This window comes from Aulonocara sp. 'chitande type north' Nkhata Bay, linkage group LG15 (assembly GCF_057382095.1).
Source record: "Aulonocara sp. 'chitande type north' Nkhata Bay isolate Kocher_YH1m ecotype deep benthic linkage group LG15, A_spYH_male_GT1.1, whole genome shotgun sequence".
Classification (NCBI taxonomy): domain Eukaryota; kingdom Metazoa; phylum Chordata; class Actinopteri; order Cichliformes; family Cichlidae; genus Aulonocara; species Aulonocara sp. 'chitande type north' Nkhata Bay.
Genome location: NC_141358.1, coordinates 19767771 through 19794675, shown reverse-complemented (window position 1 = coordinate 19794675; position 26905 = coordinate 19767771). Strand labels below are relative to the sequence as shown.

General features: G+C 37.7%; 2 protein-coding genes across 3 annotated transcripts in view; one reads left to right on the top strand and one right to left on the bottom strand.

Moving 5' to 3' along the window:
* The window catches only part of LOC147312948 (exostosin-1), a 435823-nt gene that overhangs the window by 102450 nt on the left and 306468 nt on the right, over positions 1-26905 (bottom strand). The gene's annotated exons all lie outside the window — the stretch shown is intronic.
* On the top strand, positions 20793-22905 carry LOC147312954 (pteroicidin-alpha-like). Its single transcript, XM_086263799.1, has 4 exons — positions 20793-21146; positions 21220-21320; positions 22211-22229; positions 22321-22905. The coding sequence occupies exons 2-4, from the start codon at positions 21221-21223 to the stop codon at positions 22472-22474; spliced, it is 273 nt and encodes a 90-aa protein (XP_086119925.1). The 5' UTR covers positions 20793-21146; position 21220; the 3' UTR covers positions 22475-22905.

Here is a 26905-nt window from a genome sequence, read left to right as displayed (position 1 = left end):
ATCCCAAGTCCAGCACACTGAGGCTGTACGCTAAGCGGAAGGAAAGAGCATTTATGCATTCATTTACACATGTATTTTGATTTTGAGCTTGAGATAAAATATATCACACATTTCAGGTTTGACTGACTCTCTCTGTATATGCATGGGCAGTATATCAATGGACAATGTTTGTGTTTGGTTTCTCTTATTTATTAGTATAATTGTATTTAGGTAATCAGAAACACTGTAGTTTGCTTCTATGTTCTGTTGTGTCTAGAGATATTTTCTGTATTAGTACTGTAAATGATGTCATTTCTTTTGTTATGTTTCTAAGAATTTGGATATTCTTACACAAAAGAGAGGGAAATCACACATATAGAAATATATAATCTGTGTGTATGCCAAAGCGCAGGAATTGTTTTTTTTTGGTTTTTTTTGGCCTGCCATCAGCAGTTCACTCTGCTGGTCTGAAGTGAAACAAGAAGACAAGTGAAGCATGCTAGTGGCAACATTCAGCTGTCACTCTCAACATCCCAGTCTCTCTCACACACACATAAACACAGAGGGAGAGAGAGAGAGAGAGAGAAAGGCTCTCAGATTTCTCACACGCAATGCTCTGCCTAATTAAGGTCGTAATGTGAACAAAGGCAGCAGTCCTATCTGCCACAGCAGACCTCTGAGCGCTCAAGTTTAGACAGGAAACCTCTTAGTGAAGCCATGTGGGGTCCTTCATTTGTCACACACAAATGGACAGAAGGGTAAATGAATAACACAAGTAAAACTCAGAATCATGCGCAGCAAAGCTAACAGTCACTAAAAAGTCATCAGGAGGAACCTGAACTTGAACCCTAAATGAGATGGCCAGATGCAGGATCAATGCTTCAAAATTCAAACAGAGTAATGGTTCAGCTATGCTACAAATGCTCAACTGCAATCCCATCTACTAATCTGCCACCCCACATTAACTTACTTGAAGCTTAATCCTGTCCATACAGCAAATCTTAAATCACACCTGGCTTATACTCGCTGCATATCTGCAAGCCACTTTGTAAGAAGAAGATCTGCATAGTCTGCAGCGCTGCCACTGACTCTCCAGACAATAGCTTAGAAAAACTTTTCCGTTTTTCAATGTAAAATGTGAAAAACAAATTAACCGTTTTGGGGATAGTAATGTGAAATTACATCTTGTTAAAAAGCTTGAGCCTTTTTTAATTGACTTTTTTGGTATATTTAAGTTGTTTTTCAATAAATAAATCTGTATTCCCTGGTATATTTGGATCATTCAGACTCTATACAGACAAAGTGAATGTGTTGACACCAACTGATTTTAGAACTGAACCAACAGTTTGAGACACTGATTATTTAGATAAAATTATTGTTATTTTATCTACGCTAGTGTCTACGCTTCTAGTGTCTGTCCCAGATAAATGGAAGAGTTGTATTCAGAAGCGCTCTCAATGCAATGTTAAATCTGTGCCAAATCAAACATGCAAATCCATCTGCTTTGGTGACCCTTTTGGGGGGGGGGGGGGGGGGGGGGGGGTGTGAGACACAATGAGTGTAAAATTATAAATTGTGACCAGCTTCCTTCAATAACTTTACATCCTGGTCATATATCTATTCTTGTTCATATATCTACTGTATTGGTTCACTTCAAGTGCAAAATTTAGAAACTGCACACCATCGGTGCATAGTGGTTGATCTAAGAAACTAGTAACCTTATGCCTATACAGTTACTGCTTATGTGTTTATGGGTGCCATGAAATAATTCTCAGTGCAACCTGCTGCTTTGTTCCCACACCCACTCGTTTGGAAAGGAAAATTGTATGAGTATCTAATAAAGCAATGGGATGGGCACAGTTAAGGTTTTGGCTCACATGTTCACACATCCATATACACACACTCAGAAAACTGTGTGTCTCATAAAAACAGTCACACAGGCGCATCCCTGTCCTCCTGCCAGTAATGAAGCAGATAATAAGCTACTTCACGCTCTGCTGTGGCAAAACCAAAATCAAAACACTGTTGATTTAAGAATCAAAATGCGTACACTCATGCGTTTTTCATCTTCCATGCTCCGTAGCAATGATGAGGTAGAGCTTTACTGTGTGTGTGTGTGTGTGTGTGTGTGCGCGCGCGCGCTGTTGCTGAATATCAAAAGACTGTGGAGCAGACTGTGCGTTTTGCTAGGCGGCGTTGAGAATCCATTCCTCGCGCCTCCCACCTCATTTCAGCTCTCTGTATTTCCAAGAAATGATTCTCTCACTGTGAGACTGATGTTGTCACAGAGAGAATTTTGGAAATTTTCTGAAGTTATGATGAAAGAACAAAGATGTAAACAAACATGCGGACATTATGATGTTTGAAAGAGACCAAAAAACAGTGAGAACAAAGTTTAAATGGAAACTGTCACTGCAGTGTGTTTGGTGTAAAATGGTTTCCAGGTCAGCTGTATGATTTGGGACTGTTAAAATGTATTACTAGAATCAACAACCAAAGGCATTTGAAGTTATTATCTTATTCAATAACATGCAATAAAAAGATCTAACATTTTCAGGATAGTAATTATTTTAACATAAGTATTTGCAAATAAATTTGCAGTCTGAGTTACAACCACTTCTGCATTTTTTGTGCTTTTGCTTTGCAGTTGTTTTCTCATTCATAGCCTAAAATAATGAACATATTATCCTCTTGGGGGAGCCTATACACTATAAATACAGAGTAGTTTAAGTTAGATAACACTTACTGACAAACTTCATGTTGAAACAACCACAACAACAATTTTTTACTCATCTAATTTTCAACTATCCTCTAAATTTTAAATTGTATGTTTTTATAACATAAATTCTGTCATAAAGTTTAGGAACACAACAACCTTCAATCTGAAATTATAAAGAAGTTGAACAACAAAAAACATAAAAACTTCAGTGAAGACATAATGTACTTAAAAACGACAACTAAGTGCATTTGTAAATGTATTTGGTTTTGTGTAAACAGCAAAGGGTTGTGCAAAGGGTGACCTAGAAAAATATATGGAGGGGATCTGTTATTTTCACGTTTGGCATAGCTTTTAATACAGTCTTCAATACGGACTTCACGGACTAAAAACAAAGGAAGCCCTCACGTTTCTGTAGCAGCTCTGATGTCAGTGACAACAGGATATTATCCAAAAAAACTTGCAAGTGACATCATTTGAGAAAGAGAAAATCCAGCCTTGCTCACTTTGCCCCATGCTGCAGTAAGCGAGAATTTAAGTGGACAGGAGCATACTTTCACCCAAAGCATCAGAAATCTCTGGTTTTTCTTGAATCTTAGTATCTTTTGATCTTAGCAGCCCATCAGTCATGGGCAACCAAAGACACATATTGGAGTCTGTTCTTTCCTGAGATGGTTTTATTGCACTCTTCACAGTTTCCAGCATGTCAGGTTATTTGAACAGCAGCATCTATTTTCTATTTCTATCTAGTTTTATTGTTTCTATAAAATGTGGTGATTTGATCTCAGTGGGTTTAAATCTTGGCACCTAGTTCAGCTGAGTCATAAACGAGTATTTTCATCTTTAAAGACCAGTTTAACCTACGTATTGTTTTCCGAATGGTTTGTCTTATTTTCCTGTTCGTCATCTGTGCTGCCGGAAGTTGCTGTGAAAGTCACTCACAAGCATAGTGTTTGGTGTGGAATAAGAAAAAAACATGACCCACTACTCAGTGAACTATTGCACACCAACTTTATGAACAAATGACAGCCACTGTAATCCAAAAGATCACAAAAATCCCAACAAAACTGTGTGTAATATGTAAATGCTCTACATCTGAATAACCTCCAGGGGGTGCCTGTATATTTAGATAGAGCAGACAGCCTATATGCCGAAAGTCTGCTGCAGGGGCTTGGCTTTTCAACCCTGGGCTACTGGCCCCTGCTCTCTGTCCTTATATTCTACTGTCCTGCCACAAAAAACCATTAAACACCAAAAATAAATATTCAAAAAAAGAATATGGTGTAGGATTTAAAGCACATTTCATACTTTACTGCATTTTCAAAAACTCACACACTGACAGTTTAAGGAAGCTAGAATTATTCTGATAATACAGAGACATATTCATAGTTTCCACTAGTGTAACACAATGCCAAATTAAGCCCCGAAGGTTCTTTTGAAACATTTTAAGACTGTTAATTTAGCTAATGTTCTGTTTTAGCTAGTTTAAGGTGAGGGTTCCAAATGCAAATTGATCTGATAGATTCTAATGTTAAAATGACATCATAGAACGTGCATCTTACACATTATATCTAACAGTACAAAGTGGAGTTCTCTCAAATGACCAGAAATAAACCAGAAATAAGAAAAATTATTTGCCACTCTTACATTTAAAAACAATTCTTAATGGCCAAACCCAGTGACCAAGAAATAAATACATAATAAAATCAGACTGAAGCCACATATCTGTGCTTTTCTTCTGGATTTATTATAATCAACTAAAATGTTTCAAAATTTTAGGACGTGTCCTTCATGTTTTAAATGTAACATCCTTCTTTGACAGCTGTGCCATTATGCAGTTCTATTGTGGTACTCGAACAGTCGGTCAAGTCTGGCTGCATTAATCCAGGTGTGTATGTGTGTTATGAGCCACTCGTCTTTCTCCAGTGAGGGATTGAATTAGAGGAAGGATAGCTTTCAAGTAGGGATTAGGCTAAAGCCAGGTCTCTCAGGGTCATTATTCAATAGCCAGTGAGTGGCATCAGAACCCCTAAAACCCAGCTGAGAGCAGGCAGAGAGTCACTACTCCATCTGTAATGAAAGGACAAGAGCACAAGAGTGTGCTTCCATAAGTGTGCTGGATAGTTCATTGTTATTAGAGAGCTGGGGACAATAACAACAATAACTTTGAAAAGCTTTCTTTGGAAGACAGAGAAAGTCACTAAACAGTTCACTCAGGCTTTCTATAATGTCTGTCATTTCCATGTGTAGATGTCTGCATACCAGATCCACTATTCAAACTCTAGCATACCCAGCTGATATAGCTTTGCTCTTCTAATTGCACAAACTAATCTAATAAGCACAAACAAGCCCATAGAGTAGCTCTAAACTCAAAACAAATGGTAACATGGTTACCTGAACCAGATTAAGCTTTTCTTTCTTAAATTCACCAACCTGTGATGCCTCACAAAGCTCATACTCAAGGCTGATTTCATGTGAAGTGCTCGTTTTCTTTATCGCGAGGTTGTCAACCAAATGTAGCAAATTAACACTGGACAGTAAGGCTAGAGGAAGATGAGTTAGTAGTCAGTTAATAAGTTTTTGCTTTATTATTGTAGGAAGAGTGAGGCCAATGCTGCAATTCTAGGCAAAAAAAGAAAGAATATTTAGTAGTTGATTTCAATAATGTATATTTCTCATATTAGATTTCAGTATTTTACATGGGGCTCTACACTATATTTCAAATGGAATACTTTTTTACTTTTTTTCATGTAAATGATATGAAGACCTTTTAAGATGTTAAACATTAAGCTAGTAACAGTATATTTGGGTTTAACTGAAACAGCGGATAAGTCGATAATTAACTGATAATTATTTCATAATTATTTGAAACATTTCCCTTTCAGGCTTCTCAAAAATGACAATATTCTACTTTTCTGTGTAATTATTCTGTGGGATTTCTGGGGAAGATTATTTATAAAGTTAGCAACTCATTGCAGTTGGTTAGAAGAGTTGATTTCCATTTAGACTTCATTACTGACATTTAAATTTGTTTGGGGAACTCATTGCACAACACTGCTTTACCATTTTAGCTGTGGTTTTGATGTCTGCCTTTAGACCAATTAACATAATGCTGTGTAATGCTGTCTTCTTGTGGTGATCTCTGCCTACACTGATAACAATAACACTTCTGTAGCTTTTGTGACTCTGAAGACAAGGCATATACTGTGCGTGCGTGTATGACATATACTGAATATCTACACAGTTTGATTGATATGACGTTAAATAGTGAATGCTTCACTCAAAAATTACTCATTAGTTGTCAGTAATTCTTATCTAGCTCAAGCGATATCATTAGTCCATAATATAAGGGGTAACCAGCAATAAAAGAGTTAACCTTAAACAAAGTAAAGTGCCAAAGAACCAGAGGATCTTTTACTAGTTCAGTTTTAGCTGTTGCTGTGAATTCTTGGCCTCCTTAGACATTTGTGGTAAAGTGCAATTTGACAGAGCCAGCAGAAAGGGGGCTTACACCAGGATCAAACACAAACGCCCAACTCGTGGGTCCTTATTGTCTTTTGGCTTGTTAGGATTTTCCTGAGATTCTGGTTGCTTGGCATTCCACATAACATTAAGACCTCAGACATCTTACAATCTCTTCTGTCACACAGATAGAACGAGCTTAGAACTGCAACTGAAAAAAATTCCCAGAGGTCAGGCTGGATAGATGTGTAGCGTTTCCATTTCTGGAGCTTCATTTCCTCATGTGGCAGTGAGTTTTTACCTGGAAATGTTTCAATTAAACAAAATCAATAAGGTGTGTTTGGTTAGGGCCATTGACAGAGAGGTATCAACTTAAACAGATAGCTCTTTTATCTTTGGATCAATTTGGGCCCTCTAACTGGGGACACTGTCAGGTTTTCATATAACATATAAAGAGAGATATAGGTTGTAAGTCAGAAAAAATTTAAATGAAAAGTAAAAAAGGGCACAACAATGATTATTGTATTAATATTTACTGCAATACTAACTCTGCACACATAATATAATACTGATATAATTAGATTTAACTTGTACATGTTATAATTAAAAACACTGTAACTCAACAGAGGTCATCCACCTGGGACTGGACACACACACACACACACACACACACACGTAAACAAACTTGGTTGTCAGCACGTACTGTATGTTTATATATTATTCGGATGAATGGATGGACAATTGTGCTTCATAATTGAAGAATATTCTAAAGTCGCAAAAGTTTACATGAAAAATAAGCCAAAAAGTACATAGTAGCAGCTATTTCCCCTTTTCATCCTATAACTGAATTTTCTTGACACTGGTTCTGAGTAGCAAGAGAAGAGGAAGCAGAGCATGGGGAAGTGTTCAAGCTGTTAATACTGATACAGCAAGGACATTGCATCGTCATTGCTGCATAAAGATCAAAACCACTACACAAACCACAAAAAAGTGTACTCTTTGCACCACCCAAAATAAAAGATAAAAAAGTACCAAATGTTCTAGTTTTTAATCATACTAGTACATAATTTAATTAATTTTTCATACTGTTACGGTATAAATAATGTTCTGAAAACGATACTATAAGGAATCCTTTTGCTGGTAATAACTGAAATGAGTAAAGAAAATAAACAGCCTATTTATGCAAGATAATTCATAATTTTATTGGGGGGGTTTATATTGGTTGGGTCTGATTATTGGGGGGGGATCTCAATACATTTCTGAGTTGGCTTACCACTTCGATAGTAGTCTGTAATGACAAAATTTGTGCTCAATTATATTAAATAATGCAGTATTATATAATATTATATCCACTTGTTTCAATAGGTTAACTTAAGTCACATTGCAATATATATAAAACATCAACCAACTTCAGTTTTACCATCTTTTAAACAAGAAAGAACAGTTACTTTAACTCGTTTAAGCATCACAACAAAAAAGAAAAAAAGCAATTGGCTACACACACACATACAAGTCATACATGTATGTGCGTATGTCTTATGACTTCATATAAACTAAAAACTATTGAAATTAATTCATTCAAAATTTGGAAATAGATTTTTTAAAGTTATACAGCTTCAGGCTCTGTCACGGTCCGTGGAGATAGACCGTGTGGGAATGTGTGTGTTGGACCCAGACGCGAACACAAGCGAAGATGCAGGAGTGGATTAAACAAAAGCGAGCCTTTTATTATGGCTGATAACAGAACAAACCAGAGCGAGGGCAGTATAAGGGTAATAGTTCAAACAGAAAACCTAAACTGGACATAAACTAAGAAAAAGCCATGGCTGGAGATACGGAACACAGGGGGTGGTAACACAGACGACGCGACACAGACTACATGAAACACAGAGACTAAATACACAAGAGGGATGATCAGGGGAAGTGGCCACACATGGGAACACAGCTGACACAGATAAACATAACAAGACATGGCAGGAGTAAACAACACTGACGGGAGACTGTCAAAGTAAAACAGGAAGTACACAGGTGCAAACAGGAGGAGAGAGAGCACGGGCATAGTGGGCTGGGGAAACATGGAATGAAACAAGGAGGGGAGATGAGGGCTCACAGATACATAGAGGGGCACACAGGGGATAAAAGTCACAAGGGGAAGTCAAATAAGGAACACCACAACAGGACAACTTAGGAAACATGGCCTAAATAAGGAACGAAATACAAAAATACAAGAAACTAAGAATACTGGGCCCACATGGCCCAGGACCATGACAGGCTCTAAGAAGATATAGATGTAATAAAGCTGGAAGTAAATATAAAGTGGACAGTTTGAGAGGTTTTATCAGTATAAGACATTATCAATATTTCATATCTTTAAAAAAGTTCTAGACTAATTGTCATGTGAAGCAGGACATGTGGCAGGCAGAGAGCTGACCCACAATGCAGGGCGGATGTAAACTAAAAATCACAAATTCTTTGCTGGCAAAAAGGCAAAACTAATAAAAAAAAGCAGTCTTTTAAACCATCATCCATCATCTTATAATTTTATGATAGATGGATATTCATATGCAGATATTTCTTTATATAAATAAAAAACACAGGAAATCTTTAAGAGAGATTTTCTGTTAACAGCTGCACAAACAAACAAATGCAAACAGTGAAAAATTATGTGCATACAGATTCATCATAATTATATGTCGATGATAATAATGATAATTTCTACAAAACAAACAGTAAAAAAATAAAATAAAATAAAAACAGAAAAATTTCATCAAATCCATTCATGAAAGAGAGAGAAAAACATTAAACTATTGACTAGTCATCATCAACTGTGGCCAACATGACTAAGGAACTATAACTATAACTAGGAAATATTTGTGCTTACGTGTCTTACACAATTGTATTTCATGTTATCATACTTAAAGACCAGAAAATGTCTATGAGAATATTCTAAAGGCTATGCTACTATATTTTATACTTGAAAAACAGAAATCTTAGGATCCTTTAGTAATTGTCTAATGACTTGATGATGTCTGTGTATATGGATTACAAAAATGTTAAGTTGAAATTTTTAAATGTTGTCATTGTGTTACTTAAATTTGTAAGTCTTGGTTCAAACTGTATGATCAAAGACATTCCTTTGTTTCTGACCCCCTTCCCACCCTGTTGAATGGTGGGGGAGGCTGTAGTGTTTTATTATAGGCACATCCTATGTGAAGGTTCTGTTTTCTTGTTTAGTAAACTTTCTGGCTTTATGACCCCTTTGGTGAGCAAGAGGTCACACAAACGCACCCCCAAACACATACACACACACTCACGTGCACATGAATACACATACACGCACTTACAAACACATACACATGGGGGTTTTACAATGAGTGTTTGTGTAAACTGTGTGCCACAGAAATAAAAGGCTGCAGGGGAAGCTGGTTCTTTGGACTCGCTTGACACCAACGGCAGAGGACTGCTGCCGTCCGGTTCCCCTTGGTAGCATGTGGAAACCGGTTGAGCTGTTCGTCTTGCTTCATTAACGGGAATAATCTCTAAACCAGCGGGGCCTGTGGAAGTGCAGACCGAACAAAAATTTGACCACAGTGAAATACATGGGACTGCACATGTCCAACAATCTCACATGGGCTACAAATACAGTCAGTAATATTCAGAAAGCTCATCAACTGCTGTTTGTTTGTTTGCTTGATTTTTTAAGGTGCTGTAACAGGCTGGCTTTCTTGGCGCTGTGCTGACTTCCTTCTGTCATGGGGTGGTGAAGGCACTGTAAAGTGTGCTGAAACCCACCCCCTAAAACAACAGCAGCTTCCCTTTTTTCTTTAGAACATTTCTATTAAGAGATGCAGAATAAGTCCATTGAACAGCATGGGAGACCCTTCCCACTCTGACTGTGAAATGTTTACCCCTCCCTTACCTCCTCCCCTAGGTCACAAGGCTCCGTAGCCTGAAAGCCCATACAACAAGACTGAGATGCAGCTTCTTCCATGAGGCTGTGAGTTTCATAGACTCAGGGCCATATGTATTCCTCCACACTTTATGAGTTTATACATGTGTTTTTATTAATATAGATTTTTATATATTCTATTTATCATTTCAATGCATGCCTGGAAAACAAATTCCGTTCTTTCATGTTTTTAACATGTTCAGTGCATTATCTATTTATCCATCTAGCCATCTTCAATGTGATCATATGTCAGCTACTGAATACATTTTTTTAATTTTGCTAAAATCTCTTTTTTGTCTTGCATTAAAATCATTTCACAAAGTAAAGACTGCAAAAACATTTGTTTCTTTTTTCCATACCAATATGTCTGCTGATAACTGATTTCTTTGTTAAGGGATTGTGCATAAAAGACAAACAAAAAAATGCAATCTACTTTGGAGTAAGACTGTAACAAGAGAAAATGTGGAGCAAGTCAAATATTGTGAATACTTTCCAGGTGCACTGTACCTGTATTTAATTACATCTGGAAGTCGTTATTGACTTATCTTAGTCTGGACCAGAAGCCTGGGGCTGAGGCTTGCATATCACCAAAAATATAAAAAAAAAAAATATTATTATTTTTTATTGTTACTATGACCACTATAAACATAATTTTATATGGTACTATATATAAAATGAGAGATTTACTTGAATGTTCTGCACATAATTCATTGAAGAACCAAGTTTGATTGATGTGATTAGACTCCAATAAAGGCACAATAATGTCAGGAAGTAGGACAAGAACCACTGAGAATCTAAACACTAGTGGTGGCAGAGATGAAGCAGGCGGAAACTTGGATGATCTCTAATTAGACAGGATAAGGGACCAGTGGGTATCCTGAATGAGACCCTGAAAGACAGAATAATAGAAGAGCACTAACATGTAAAGCAAATGGAGCAGAGGCTGACTGGCTTGCAGAAGGTAGGTGAGAAAATGATTGGCCCATAGTGATGATGACAAAATCGAGTTTAACAGCATGGAAAAGCAGAAATGATGTACAGAATAGACCAGCAGCCTCAACACCCTTGTTGAAATTAAACATAACCTTCATTACAACTACCACCCATAATACTGAATAAAATTGTTAAATAAACGTAGTTTTACATTTTCTTATTTTTCTCATTATTATCTGCTGAGTGCTATTTATGGGTTCTCATATTTTATTTATTTTAATCTATGTTCTTCCACCCTCAATATGATTGTTATTATTATATTATTGGGCAAAGGAGACACAGAATCACACTTTGTCCGTCCTTATTGCCTGTTAGTTTGTTTAGATCTCACAGAGATGGTATTGGTCTACAGGTGTACACACAGGTATTCACAGACGCGGACTACAGCTTTCTTGGCTGCTGCCTCAAAGCACATTGTGCGCTGTCTATCTTGTATGCTGCACAATATCGTTTATTATTTAGTATCTACTGATATCTACTGCTAGCTAGTTTATTGTGATGGTGCTGTTTTTTTTATTATGTTGCTCTTTGTTGTTTGCTTTCTCTTCTGTTTTTTTCCTCCATACAGGTGACCCAGGTGTTTTGTTGTTGTTGTTTTTTTTTTTTCTTCCCCCCCTTCTCACCGTCTCTTCTCCCCTTTGGTTTTCTTTCTCTCCCTCTCTTTCTTTCATTCTTTCTCCCTGTCCTATCCCCCAGTCATGTCTGTCCCGTTTGTAGCAACTGAAAATAAAATAAATTCATAATTATAATAAAGGTCAATCAAATGGACCAATATGGCAAGGCCATGATGATCCACTTGGTAAAATAAATCCGCTTGGCATCTTTCTTGGCCTTAAGACAACAATTCTGATGGCTAAAGATCCAAACGGGACACAAAAAAAAAAAAAGAAAAAAAAAAGATGGTATTGGTCTTCCATGTAACATTAAGACCACATCTCACAGTTTCTGCTATCACATTAACAGAACCACCTTAAAGAGAGTACTGTTATAAAATCCACAGAGATCACGTTGGATGCACATGAAGCTCTATTTTGTGTGGAGCCCAATTTCCCTAAGTGGTTTTGGGTTTGCACCTGAAAATGAGCAAGTACTACTACTTGCTCATAAGCTACTTTTTTGTCTCTTTGAAGTGTACATTATTCATTTTTCAACTGTTCCACCAAGCAAGCAGTATCTCACCTATGTGGGAGAATGTTACTGTGGCCAAACTAAACTATAAAAACGAAACTAAAAAAACTAAAAAGAAAAAGCTCAAAGTATAGAATCTCTAAAACCATAGATTAAAAAAATCACTTACCAATTTGCCTCTAGGATTATGGGACAATTTATTACTTTAAATATGTATAACTGTGGTTAATCATTAAAGAGTTTTAAAATAAAAAAGTTTAAATATTTAAGTTAAAAGATGTGAAAAAGAACAACCATTTCCCTTTTTTGGCCGTCTTATTTTTAACTTGTTCACTGTTGGTTTTTCTGTGTTGCAAGAGCAGAGGAAATAGACTATGGAGAAGTAATCGAGCTGTTAATACCGATACAGCACAGACTTTGCAATTTCATTGGTGTGGTTAGATCAAAAATGCCACACAATCATGTAAGCATGTACTTGTGTGTATTATTTCGTTCATTCCACAATACATATAAATATCTATCCAAATATATAAATGATATTCTGAAAATGGTATGGTGGGGATCAGAATTCACAATGTAACAAAATAGTTACATTATATGTTTTATTTTGGTAAGGAGGCTATTGTACAATTTAATAACTTCATTAATAACATTATTTATCCTTTGGTTTCTAAGAGAAAACGTAAACTCATAAACAAGGAGATTATTACCATCTGTTACATACTTGCACCCTTAGACATGATTGCAAACATGCTGAGAGGGGATTTGTATACTTTAATAAAGTGTTAGAAAAAAAAGAAAGAAGAAAAAGCATAGGTTTTATGTTTCTTTACAGATACTTAGGAACTGTCTCTCTGCTGTTAACACTGCATAGACTCAGTTTGTCTCAAACCTAGTGTCCACAAATAGTCACAAACCTCAGGCACTTTTTAATTTTTTTCATCGTATTTTTAATCCATGTGATAATGTTGGAGCTGTACCTTCACTAAGTATGCGCGATGACTTTTTGCTGACAAAGTTTGAGCTATTAAATCTTATGTCTCAACGGCCACTACCTCAGACCCCAGTGTTCCTCCTATGTGCTCAGCTGTCTTGGAGCAGTTTGATTCTGTTTCCTTGAGTGACTTGTTTATGGTAGTTCTGCAAATCTGATTGTCTTCCCCCAAGTCTGCTTAAAAATGTTTTTAATACTGTTGGGCCTTTTAATCAGAGATTAATGAACACTTCCCTTGCTACTAGTGATGTGACGGTTGCGAACGAAACTGCTCTTAGAGCCGGATCTTTGAAGTGAACGCCGGATCCTTATCCGATTGTTCAGTCTGACGTCACTAGCCGTGTCTGGACCTAAACTCTGCTGCAGGTCCATATATCAAACGATCACTATGGCATTACTGAGAGTTGAAAAACTGTCTAAAGTCTTTCATCTTTAATAAAATGATCAGCGTTCTGCTCTACCAGGTGTAACAATTGAGTTTAACATCCAGGCATCCATGAAAACGGAATTTATGACATTTAACGGAGTTAGAAGTTAGCAGGAAGTTAGCTCGCTAGCTTCTATCTAAATACAATATAGCATGTCCTGACTGCGGGGTTTTGGAAACAAATTAAAACGTACATCTCTGTTATCACTTCCAGCATGAATGAAGACAGAAAACTAAACAGCAGTGACGTTTGTAGGGTTACTGAAGTTGAGCTAGCTGGTATGTGCTACGTGACCGCTAGCGACACAGCTATGTTAGCATAATATAAACAAGCTAACTTTTTTTTCCAGTCGATAAAAGTTAACGTGAGTGTTCTCGGTGGTCAGGAACAAATGTAATCGCATGGCAGGATGCTGTAAAAGGACCAAACTTCAGCCAGGAGAACAACTGAGATAATCCATCCACAATACGAGGTTAGTCATTCATATACTGCTGCATGGGCTGGGCTGTAGTTACATCCAAAGGTTTTAAAAACTGAGCTTAAATAAATGATTAGCGGTAATAAAAGCCGAGGGAGGTCAACAGTGATCACTGACTGTTTTAGGAGCTTTTTGAGATCAAATAGAAGAAAATACATAACATTAAACATGTTAACAACACAAAAGCCATATTAAACGCAGAGTACTTTAGGCCCGGAAGTAGGATTCGTCACGTCATCACTGAACAACCGGATTGGGAGCCGTGTTGGGTTTTTTTTTTCTCTTTTCTTTCTCTCAACCTCTCTCTTGCACTTTTTTTTCGCTTCACTCCGCACGGGAGCCTTGTGCTTGCGTTGAGCAGAGGGGGGAGTGGCGGTAGTTACACTCGCAGTAGCACAGGAACAGAGTGGGAGGGAAAGAGAGAGAAAGAGAGCCAGGGACAACAACAAGAGACAACATCATCACATTAGAAAAGTATAGTAATCCTCAACAATTATTCAGTTGGGGATGATAAAGGAGTCAGAAAGTTTATTCATGCAGTGAATCCTATGTATGCAATTCCAATTCCATTTTAATTTATATTTTATTGTGTTGTGGTTTGCAGTGTTTTGTGTTGTTGCACTTTAAATTTGTTTAAAAGGAAAAAGCTGAAAATTTAAATAGTTAAAAGTTGAAATGTAAATAGTTTTTTGTTTTTTGTATTTTATAATTTATTTATTACATTTTAGTGAATAAATAAAAGTATATTTACGGTGGCCCCTAGAGACAAAGCACGTACAAACTCCAAAGCACGTGAAACCTCCAAAACATGTACAAACTCCAAAACACAACGGAAATGCTCCAGAAGCCTAGTGGCTACACAAGCCAGGAAGTACCAACGACCATACTTGGTATGTGGTAGTAACAGGCAAATGAACTTTTTTTTTTTAATTATTTGAATATATATGAGTGTTTGTGTATAAATACACAAACAGTACACATATGCTTTCAATTGTGTAATTTAAGTGATGTAGGTAGCTCTGTTTTGGAAGTTCAGTTAATGCTAGCAATGTGTTTTGGAGTTTGTACGTGCTTTGAAATTTGTACATGCTTTGTCTCTAGGGGCCACCATAAATATACTTTTATTTATTCACTCCACATAAAATGTAATAAATAAATTATAAAATACAAAAAACAACTATTCACATTTCAACTTTTAACTATTTAAATTTTCAGCTTTTTCCTTTTAAACAAATTCAAAGTGAAACAACACAAAACACTGCAAACTACAATACAATAAAATATAAATTTAAATATGCAAAACAAAAAGAAGATGCACATTTTCTGTCATATAGGCCAGGGATGATTTTTTGCGAGAGTGTTTTCCTGCTTGGAATTGCATACATAGGATTCACTGCATGAATAAACTTTCTGAATCCTTTATCATCCACAAATGAAAATAATTGTGGATGATTACTATACCTTTCTAATGTGACGTGTTGTCTTTTGTTGTTGTCCTTGGCTCTCTTTCTCTCTCTGCTTTGTCTCTAGGGGCCACCCTATATATTTATATATAAACAAATAAATAAAACCACGGGTTTTTTTACATTAGTAATTCCTTTTGTGCAGAATTTTATATTGTTGATGATAATAAATTAATTAAAGCAACAAAACAACCTGAAGAGCCGGTTGGGAGCCGAAAGAGCCGGCTCTTTTTAGTGAGCTGAGCCGAAAGAGACGGTTCTCTAAAAAGAGCCGGAATTCCCATCACTACTTGCTACAGGCTGTGTCCTATCATGCTTCAAACAAACTATAGTTCAGCCTCTTCTTAAAAAATACAATCTGGACCCAACTGTCCTGGCTAATTACAGGCCAATTTCAAAGCTTCCCTTTCTTTCAAAAGTTCTGGAGAAAAGGATCTATTTACAGTTGCAGGCCCACCTTGATCTTAATGAGATCTCTGAAATGGTTTTAAATCACTACACAATCCATCCTCTTTTCTTATCCTTATCAGGGTCACGAGTGGGCTGGAGCCTATCCCAACTATCACAGGGCAAGAGGCGGGGTACACCCTGGACAGGTCACCAGCCTAAATCACTGTCTATGCTGCAACAAACTCACAACAATGTTCAATTTAGAATTACCAATTAACCTAACCTCACCAATAATTTGTCTTTGGACTGTGGAAGGAAGCTGGAGTACCCGAGAGAGAGAGCCCACACAAATACGGAAACATGCAACATGCAAACTTCACACAAAAAACTGTGTTAACCACTGTACCACTGTGATGCCCATGTTCAAGGTCTATGTGCAGCTAATTTCAGAATTTCAAAAAAATTTTAAATGTTGGAATGCTTTTTAAAATTAAAAAACTCATTAACCTATTTTTTTAATTTCTAGGTACAACATAGAAAACAAAAAATATATTTTACTATTTTCATCCCATGTCCAGTCTTAAGTGCTGTTGCCACTTTTTACACTCTCCTACTTCTTGTTTTTGATTCTTGTTAGAGCATTTACTTTTTTTCCTTCTTTCTTCCATTTGAAGACTATGTCTACATTTGTCTTTAGATTTTGTATTATTTCGTTGGACTTTCTTTTAGATTTTACACAATAAATGAAAATACATACACTGGGTACTAAACAGAATAAATAATTTGGTATCTAGTCCATACCCTAACTCCATTCATATATCCAATGATCATCCATTCATCCATCACCAGTTCATATTTTGACCAGCTAGTACTTACTTCACACCATATGTTTCTTTAATACTGCGATACGTACCTTGATAAAAGACACATGAACACAGTAAAAAGGCACATAACCATTTACACTGGCACAGGTATAAAATGACAAGCATGAAAGAGGTACACATATGTGCCTTTATCTCTTGATATCGCTAATTCAGAGTTTAAAATACTAAACAGTTTAACAGTTTCATAATAATTATATCCATACATGAGCCACATCAAATCTGATGCTTGAGAAAGCAAAGTAAATCAATCTGGAGCTGTGAGTCATTTGAAGAAGCCAAACTGAGTTTGATTTCAAAGAAACACAAGTGCCTCTGATACTTTCTTCTTATTTACAGAACAGAGGCAGGAAAATACACACATAAACCCCCAAATCCAGAAAAAGAGTAAAACATAAATAATGTTTGCATAGCAAACAAACTATGATTTTATTTTCAACAGTACAAAACAGATGACTAATGTTAAGAAGTGAAGAGTTGGGTCCTAGCAGCAGAAGAGCAGTCAAATGACTTTGTGCTTAATTAACTATTGACAAATCAATTATTCACTTGGGTTAAACTGAAACGCTGAGCACAGAGAAGTGGTGAGGGATTGGAACCCTCTGAAATTATGTTGATTTCACAATTAAGACTAGAATGGCACGAATACGACCTATATTTTGTAATAGAGCAAAAATATTAAACAATTACTAATCTTTCCCCTGTATAAATATAAAGAGATGTACCAGACTACCACCACACAACAGGTGAATATCTCCACCAACCCACAGCGTTTGGCTGTGAATCTCTGGAAAGGTAAGAAATCAATATATTTCAAGCGCAAATGACGTTAGAGATTCAAAAATGATTATATATGTTTTTCTCTCTCACTCAGTGTGTGTGTGTGTGTGTGTGTGTCTTTTGATGTGGAACCTATTTTCCCTTGGCTAGGTTTACGGGAAAAGAAAAAGCCAAAGAGTTGGTAAAGTCCATGAAGGCTGATTTACAGAATTACAAACAGCTGCTTCAACGGGAATTTGACTAGACATAAGACTTCACTGAAGATATGTGCGTGTGAAGAGAAATGCTCTTTATCTTAACATAACAAAACAAGCGCTGGAAAAAAATTCCAACCATTTTTGAAAATATGCTTAACTTGAATTTACTGCTGAAGAAATTTTGATGCTTTCCATTTGGTCATATGTCAGTTGCTAAATAAATTTTGCTTATAGCATGACAAAACGTCTTCTGTGTCTTGTATTAAAATCTTTTTGCAAAATAAGGTGACAATCGTAAAGTTAGCTCAATAACTGTGTTACTATCAGTGAATGAGGTACTATAGTGATGATTGAAGTTATGCGCCAACGTCTGACATATGCATCTACATGTGTTGTCTGTGGCAACAATCCTGGTGAAAGTGTTGTAAAAAATTACTGCAAACAAACCACTTTCCACTGCTCCAACACCACATTAAAGGAATTCAACAGAGAACAAGGGATGGGCTGAATTGTGAAGTAGTGGAAGGAAAGGCTATGAGTTTCTCAGTAAACTTAGAAATTACTAAGAATATTCTACTATTCCCTGTAATTTTTTTCAATATCCCATTTATTGACAAACTATAGTTTTAACTATATTGTGAGTGCACTGTGTTAGGTTTTGGATAATGTATGGTACTGCAGCAAAGAGGAAAGAATCACTTAAAAACATGACATACAGTAATTTTTATTGGTAATGATTGTAGATTTGTCCTTTCTCTACATGTAGTAATTAATAATAATGGATAATAATGGATTGGATTTATATAGCGCTTTTCAAGGCACCCAAAGCGCTTTACAATACCACTATTCATTCACTCTCACATTCATACACTGGTGGAGGCAAGCTACAGTTGTAGCCACAGCTGCCCTGGGACAGACTGACAGAAGCGAGGCTGCCATATCGCGCCACCGGCCCCTCTGGCCAACACCAGTAGGCAAGTAGGGTAAAGTGTCTTGCCCAGGGACACAACGACCAGGACAGAGAGCCCAGGGATCGAACCAGCGACCTTCCGGTTACAGATGCGATTCCCAACCCCCTGAGCCATGGTCGCCCGTGTTAGATGACTTTTTGCTGCTCCTACTCTGAGGTTTATTGCTCTTTGAGGATTAAGCCAACTGCATTTAGCAAGTTATAAGCAGATCTTACATGGGCTACTAGGCCTGTTTTCCAAGCCCACTTTAAAGCCTGTTTAGGTGGATGGTGCTTTAATTTTAAATTGACAAATCTGGATTTAACCTAACAATGAAGACAGACATCACAACCTGATCTGCACCAGTCCATTATACTCCATTGCCATAAACCAAACCACAAGCCTAGTATTTTCATAGGATACATAATTTTTTACAACACAAAATTATTACAAATGTATTTGTTTTTCAAGCTCATTGAAAATGATCACAAACGTTAATCTTGAAATGTTTGAAAAGTTTATTCAAAAGTGAATTTCAGAATCAAGAAATGTTTTCTACTTAAATAACTTTATTTGTCACAGTCTGGCGAGGGCAGACTGTATGAATTGAAAAAGGACCCAAAATGCAGACTCCAAGGAACAGGGAACAAAACTTGGAACAAAACTTGAATGTTAACAAAAAGCGAGCCGTTTAATATGGCTGGAAAAAAAGGTACAAACAAAGGGCAAGGCAAACTGAAGCAAAATTAACACAAACCTAAACTGGGAAATCTAAACAAACAATAAGAAAAACCTAGACAAGAAACTTGGAAGCATGGCATAGGAAACATGGCGTGGACAACAGACGACCTGACAATCACACACTGAAAACAGAGGACTTAAATACACAGCAGGTGATTAGGGGAAGTGGAGACACATGAGGAAACAGCTGACTAGGATAAACATAATGATGCACAGGCAAGAGTAAAACTAACCGCATGAGCACAGAACACAAGACCCCTTTTCAAAATAAAACAGGAAACATGCAGACTTAGACACGACAACCAGAACTTGACAATGTAAGACACAGACATGAAACGCATGAAGAGCAGGGGAGATTTAACATGGTTGAAAACACGAGGGGGAAATAATAAGAACTAGAAACACTTAGGCATAATAATACAAACTTGATAACATAAGACACGCAGCATGAAACACGAAGGGTGAGGGGAAGCTTAAATACAGGGGAAGAAAACACAAGGAGTCAAATAACCAAATGAACTTAGATAACCTAATGAACAAAATAAACTCAAACTTAAAACGCTGGGTCAAAAGACCCAGGACCATGACATTATTGACATATATAGTATGGACATGACAGGATGAGTAAGGGGGGAAAGAGGTGTGTAAAGGGTATAGGCATAGAGACTTTAGAGTGAAATTGCTTTCTGATATGCTGAGTAGCAACATCAGTCTGCAGGATACAAAAAATAAATACTTTTGTGGCCCTGTAAAAGACTAGCAACCTGCATAGGTGGTACTCCTAACACTCATCATATATTGGATAGGCTCCAGCATTCCTCTCATCCTGACCTAGTTAAATGGTTACGATAATCATTGGGTTGATGGAAAAAAAAAAAAAAGTTTAGAAAGTGATTAACAGGTATAGAAACCAAATTTAGTTGTAAAATATTAAAGAATACCAATTTTAAAGTAAATTTTGTTAGTAACTTTGAGCTTCTGACACTTCAAACTCACAACAAGTGTTGTTGTTATCAGTGTAGAAAGAAGTCACCACAGCATGGCACGTACAGTGGGGCAAAAAAGTATTTAGTCAGCCACCGATTGTGCACGTTCCCCCACCTAAAATGATGACAGAGGTCAGTAATTTGCACCAGAGGTACACTTCAACTGTGAGAGACAGAATGTGAAAAAAAAATCCATGAATTCACATGGTAGGATTTGTAAAGAATTTATTCGTAAATTAGGGTGGAAAATAAGCACTGTATGAGCTCTTTTTGTTTGTTTGTTTTTTTTTAAGATTTTGGTCAAGTATAAAAAAAATATTTAAAAAATTCTAGAAACATTTTCATCAAGATATAGCGATTTAAAGTGGGATAATGTGTTCAATTGTTTGACACTGAGCACAAAGATGATCATTACATGACCAAAGACTGTGCAGTTATGCAGGTTTTTTTGCATTTCAAAATACCATGTGATAGTCTAATTTTTCTTTTCCTTCCTGTTTTGCATAAGCAAGACAAAGTAATCCAGCTGGTACATAAAGAGATGAGTAAACAGACAGAGATCATTACTTGTAGGCTTTATACCACTTACTTTCCAAAAGTTGAAGAGTTGAATTCCATTTCAATCAGAAAGGTATGTAATGTTAAATATGTTACCATTTTGCTCAAAAACAACAATTTATAATTTCTTTGGTTCTTATCTCTAGGATGAAGTGCACTATACTGTTCCTTGTGCTGTCGATGGTCGTCCTCATGGCTGAACCTGGGGAAGGCTTTATTTCCCATATTATTGGTGGAATTATTCATGGTAATCTTGTTGATATTTAGATTTTTTTTTACAGTAACCCGTTCTCATGGTATTCTAATAATCATCATCTTGGTAGAAATTGTAGAAAATGTATGAATGGAGATGTGTAACTACTGTAATAACATTACAGTGTTTAATGTTAATTTAATGTTGGACTACTATGTTTACCAGTTTCTTTGCTCGCATTTCCTATGTAAATCATAAGTTTACTATATGCATAACCATAAACACATACATATACATTTAAAATTTTAGAAAGAAACACACCAAGGTTTAAGTTTGGACAATAGCATATAGGGGTACTTTCATTATTTTACACGGGAACCTTATGAGGATGAGAACCAATTTCTCTGAAAAAGTGAGGTGTCTGATTTTATTTAAAAGCAACAGCTAATGTCAGATTTGGCTGGAGGCTTATGGGCTTAAAAATTTAAAGTTGACCTGTAAAATTGTCTAATATTGAAAACATCTTACCCTCTGCCTCATTTATTTTACCTTTGTTTACTTAAAATTAGGAATGCCAGTGATCATTACTTCCTCACTATAATACAGTTAACACAAAAAAATAAGCTAGCTTCCTCAAAGTATTTTATCAGCAAAAATAGGTTTTTGGCCGTGGTATCAGATACCATGATCGCAGCTCAATTATCATTTCTAGACAAAGCTAATTTAGGATAAGTAAGTTGTACACTACAGTTACGGTAACAGCATTATACATCCTGCATTACTGTGTTTTATATTATATGAATTATAGTATGGTAAGATGTACACTACAGGCACATTCCCTTTGAATGGTATAATTGCATTGTACATCCTGCATTAATATTATATATATAATACTGTGTCAAATTCATACTACATTATTTCCATCTCTTTTTTCTTTTATTCAGCTGGCAAGGCTATCCATGAGTAAGAACTTGTGCTTCTACAATTATTGCAAATGCTTGACAACTACTCTTGTTGCATGTGGATCTAAATTGTCATTTCTCTCTGACCACAGCGCAATTAAACGTCGCAGACAAAGAGGAGAACTGCAGGTAGAGCAGGAACTGCAGCAACAACTACAGCAACTGAAACAACTTCAGCAACAGGAAAAGCTGAACCAACGCTTTAACCGAGAGCAGCTCAAACGAGAGAGAGTTGTTTTTAACTAGACTTCCACCCGAAAGAGAAAGTCTAAAACTCTTTACTGTAGTTGAATGCTTTATGCGCCTCTGAAAAACAAACTAATTAACATGACCTGCTATGGCTTTAAAATGTGTCTGAATGATTGATGACATGATGAGATGATTTAAAGAGACAAATGAGATGTATTGAGTAAATTTTCAATAAGGTTCAATAATTTTCTGCAACACTTGTAATGTGTAGAACTACTTTACTGTTTCAGCAACACATTTTATTATAATGCTAAAGCATCCATCCATCCATTCGCTTCCCCTTATCCTTTTCAGGGTCGCTGGAGCTGTCACCCTGGACAGGTCACCAGTCTGTCGCAGGGCTAACACACAGAGACAGACAATCATTCCCACTCACATTCACCCCCGCATTCACACCTAATAATGCTAAAGCAAAAAATAAATTTTCATGCACAAAAACATTTGTCCCTTGTCTAATTTAAAGGATACATGTGTTTGAATAAATATTGAAATAATTTGAATGGTTGCTCTGACCTTCATGCAGTTACAGGTTGTATTTAAAAAAAAATTATACTATGAACAAGATGTTTCTGTGGTGGGCGAGAGGAGTGGAAAAGCGGGTTCAGGGTGTGGTCTCAAAGCAAGGTTTTGTAAAACCACTCAATCTGGCTCTTTGCCAGTGCTGATGATGCTCCCCCCCAAAACCCCAAAGCCTTCCTGGAGGTGTCACAGGCGACTGCGGAGGAATGGACTCTCTGTCTGCTCCTGCTGAATGAGAGGCTCAGTGCCGCCACACTTGGGCAGCACTCATGATGACACCCTATGCTCAGCCTTTGACCAGGTGATAAGAATTGAGGTCAGATGGTCTGCCCTGAAGCAGCGCTGACATTTCCTCATTTTTTTTTTGATTAGGAACAGATTGTATCGTGTTGTGACACACCCAGTTGTTGATGCCTAGAAGAAATTATTTTCCAGGTGGCTCATTACAACCCAATGGCCGGTCACATGGGTATGACAAAACCCATACCCATGTGACTGGCGTGACTGTGTGTTCACGGCCCTACATGTTACCTGAGCATAAGAGGCAAATTGTTCAGAGGGAATTGGCCAAAATGCTGAAAACAGGAGTAACAGAAGAGTCACACAGCGCTTGGTGTAGCCCCATAGTTTTGGTTGTGAAAAAAGACGGGTCTATACCGGTGATGGGAATAACGGCGTTACAAGTAACGGTAACGGCGTTACTAACGGCATTACTTTTTTCAGTAACTAATTACTACTTCTATCGTTACAACGCCATTACCGTTACTAACAAGAAAATGCGGTGCGGTCGCGTTACTATTTTTCAACAACCAGACAGTTAAAGCTGTCTTCAGCTTACCGCATCAGTTGTACTGTATGGAAGTAGCCGTCTACGTAAGTTATCGGGGTGATACAGCTTTAAGCAGCTGCGCGCACTCCCGAGGACGGCAATCACTTTCTGCCTGATGATCACTTTTTGGCACAACACCCGGAGCTAAGGGGGCAAAACAATGAGTGCTGCTGTTTGACTGAGGAAGAATAAAGTAGTCGTGGTAAGCCAATCACATGACCACTTCAAGATGACAAAGCAACAAGGTGATATATACCAGTTTTTAAATTGTGTTGATAGGCCACGTAAAACCAGAGTCATGATAAACAATATGTGCATAATATGCAGCGTTTTTTCCTCAATAGTTTCGTCACGTTTACTGTCTGAGGACAGCTCTAGCAAGCACTCTCGGCTTATGAGAGTGCTTGCTAGAGCTTAGATCAATTGTGTTAATACAGTATGTCAAAATGAAAACATAACTGTAAATTCAGACACGTTAGGTTGTGCTGAAAAGGATGATACCAAACAAGCAAAGTAAATAGTTTTTAAAGGTGAAATGTTGGGGGAAAATCAAAAGTTGTTAAAAATGGCCAATAATACCGTGGAAAAAATGTTAAACATTTTTTTAAAGTAACGCAATAGTTACTTTTCAAGTAATTAATTACTTTTAGAATCTTGTAACTCAGTTACTAACTTAGTTACTTTTTTGAAGAAGTAACTAGTAACTATAATTAATTAATTTTTCAAAGTAACTTGCCCAACACTGGTCTATACGGTTCTGTGTCGACTATTGCAAGATGAATTGTTCTGTCACACGTGCCACAGTTTGATGCTTATCCCATGCTCCAGGTCGACGAGCTCCTGTACCGGTTAGGCACTGCTACATTGGTTTTAACCAAGGGCTACTAGCAGATCCCCCTGTCTGCATAGCCCAAGGAAAAAACTGGCCTTCTCCACTCCGTACAGTTTGTACCAATTCGTCACAGTTCCGTCGGCTTGTTTGGAGCCCCGCCACTTTCCAGACGCTCATGGACCGGTACTGTGTCCGAATGCTGCATATGCTGCTGTCTACCTGGACGATATCATCATCCATAGTAACACCTGGGTGGAGTATGTGCAGCGGGTGGCTGCTGTCTTGGAGTCTCTGAGGAAGGTGGGGCTCAAGGCCAACCTGAAGAAGTGTGAGGCTGGACGGAGGGAGGTACAGTATCTGGGGTACCACTTGGGGGGGCGTGTCCCACTCAGACCCATTGTCAGTAGCATAAACTCAGCCACTTACAACATTTCGAAACACCTTGCTACCATCCTGGCACCTCTTGTGGGGAACACCCCACATCACATCAAGAACTTCACCGACAAGGTCCAGAAACTTACCCTAGATCCAGATGAAACCATGGTGTCCTTTGATGTAGTCTCCCTCTTCACTTGCATACGCACCACAGAGGCAGTGGAGACTATCAGAAAACGACTACAAGAAGACAGCTCCTTGGAAGACAGGACCAACTTCACACCCGATCAGATTTGCACACTGTTAGACCTCTGCTTCACCACTACATATTTCAAATACAACGAGGGCTTCTACAGACAAAAACATGGCTGCCCAACCTTTACATGGAAGAAGTGGAAAGAAAGGCTCTTGGCTCTTTTAAAGGGAGAGTACTGTAGGAGTGTTTAGCTTATTTTAGAGTTTAGAAATGTGTTAACATAGAATGTAGAACTATTGTAGAGACACTGCCCTCAATATAATAAAGGACTCACTGTGTCGTGAACTTAGGAGTAGATTGTAGGAGACCCCTCCCCCACTTGAAATGTGAAAGTAAAACAGAGAGCAGTTAATGCTGAGTGGAAATTTCCCAGAGAATGTTTGGGTGGGGGTCTCAACATTTGTAACTGGATAACTGTGGTCTGGAAGGGAGATGGGTTTTATGACCTAGGGAGTCACCTACACCCACAGTGCTTTAACTGTCACGCACACGCACACACATCCACACGCACACTCACTCATGTGCACTCACACATACACACAGGTATGCGTACACAGTCACACACGAGCACTCACATAGACACGCGGGAACGCGCACATGTAGGCATTCATGTGCTCGTGGACATAGATACAGACACAGAGTTTGCAGCACACCGTAGGGGGTTTTATGATGGGGACGCCTCTATAAAGCTGGCTGTAACGAACAAAGCGGTGAAGATTTTTTGGAGAGGGACACACCAGCCTCGTCTTCACTTCTAGAAGATGCATGCTTAAATGAAGATGAGTAAAAGATGAGTAAAGACGAATAAAGGTTTTGTGAAAATAACTACTGAGCTCCGGTGCAGTCTCTGGATGCTCGAGGAATAAAAAGAACCGGGGTAAAACAGTACCCAGCCACTGGTACAGATATGTAGACAAAACCTGGGTCAAAATCAAAACACAAGAAGTGGAATCCTTCACTGCGCACATTAACGCCATGGATAAAAACATCAAGTTCACCAGGGAAGACACAAAGGATGACTGTTTGCCTTTCCTGGACTGCGCTGTGCACATTGAAGAGAATTGCAACCTCAACAATGAAGTTTACCGGAAGCCCCCACACACAGACCATTACCTCCTCCTTGACTCCCATCACCCTCTGGAAGACAAACTTGGAGTAATTAGGACCCTACACCACCGGGCAGAAAATGTTCCCTCTAAGCCTGAAGGGAAAAAGAAGGAACACACACATGTAAAGGAAGCACTTAAAACATGCGGCTATCCTAATTGGGCATTTATAAAGTCAGCAAAGATGCACAGAAAAGAAGGCCAGACACCAGCGAGGGAGGATAAGAAAGACAGACGCAACAACATTGTCATCCCCTATGTAGCCGGTGTATCAGAGAAACTCAGGAGAGTTTTCTCCAAGCACGACATCCCAGTGTACTTCAGACCCAGCAACATACTCAGACAAAACTGGTTCACTCGAAAGACAAAACTCCAAAACACAAACTTAACAATGTGGTGTATGCTGTACAGTGTAGCGAGGAATGCCCAGACCTCTACATTGGAGAGACCAAACAGCCACTTCACAAGCGCATGGCACAACATAGAAGAGCCACCTCCACAGGACAAGACT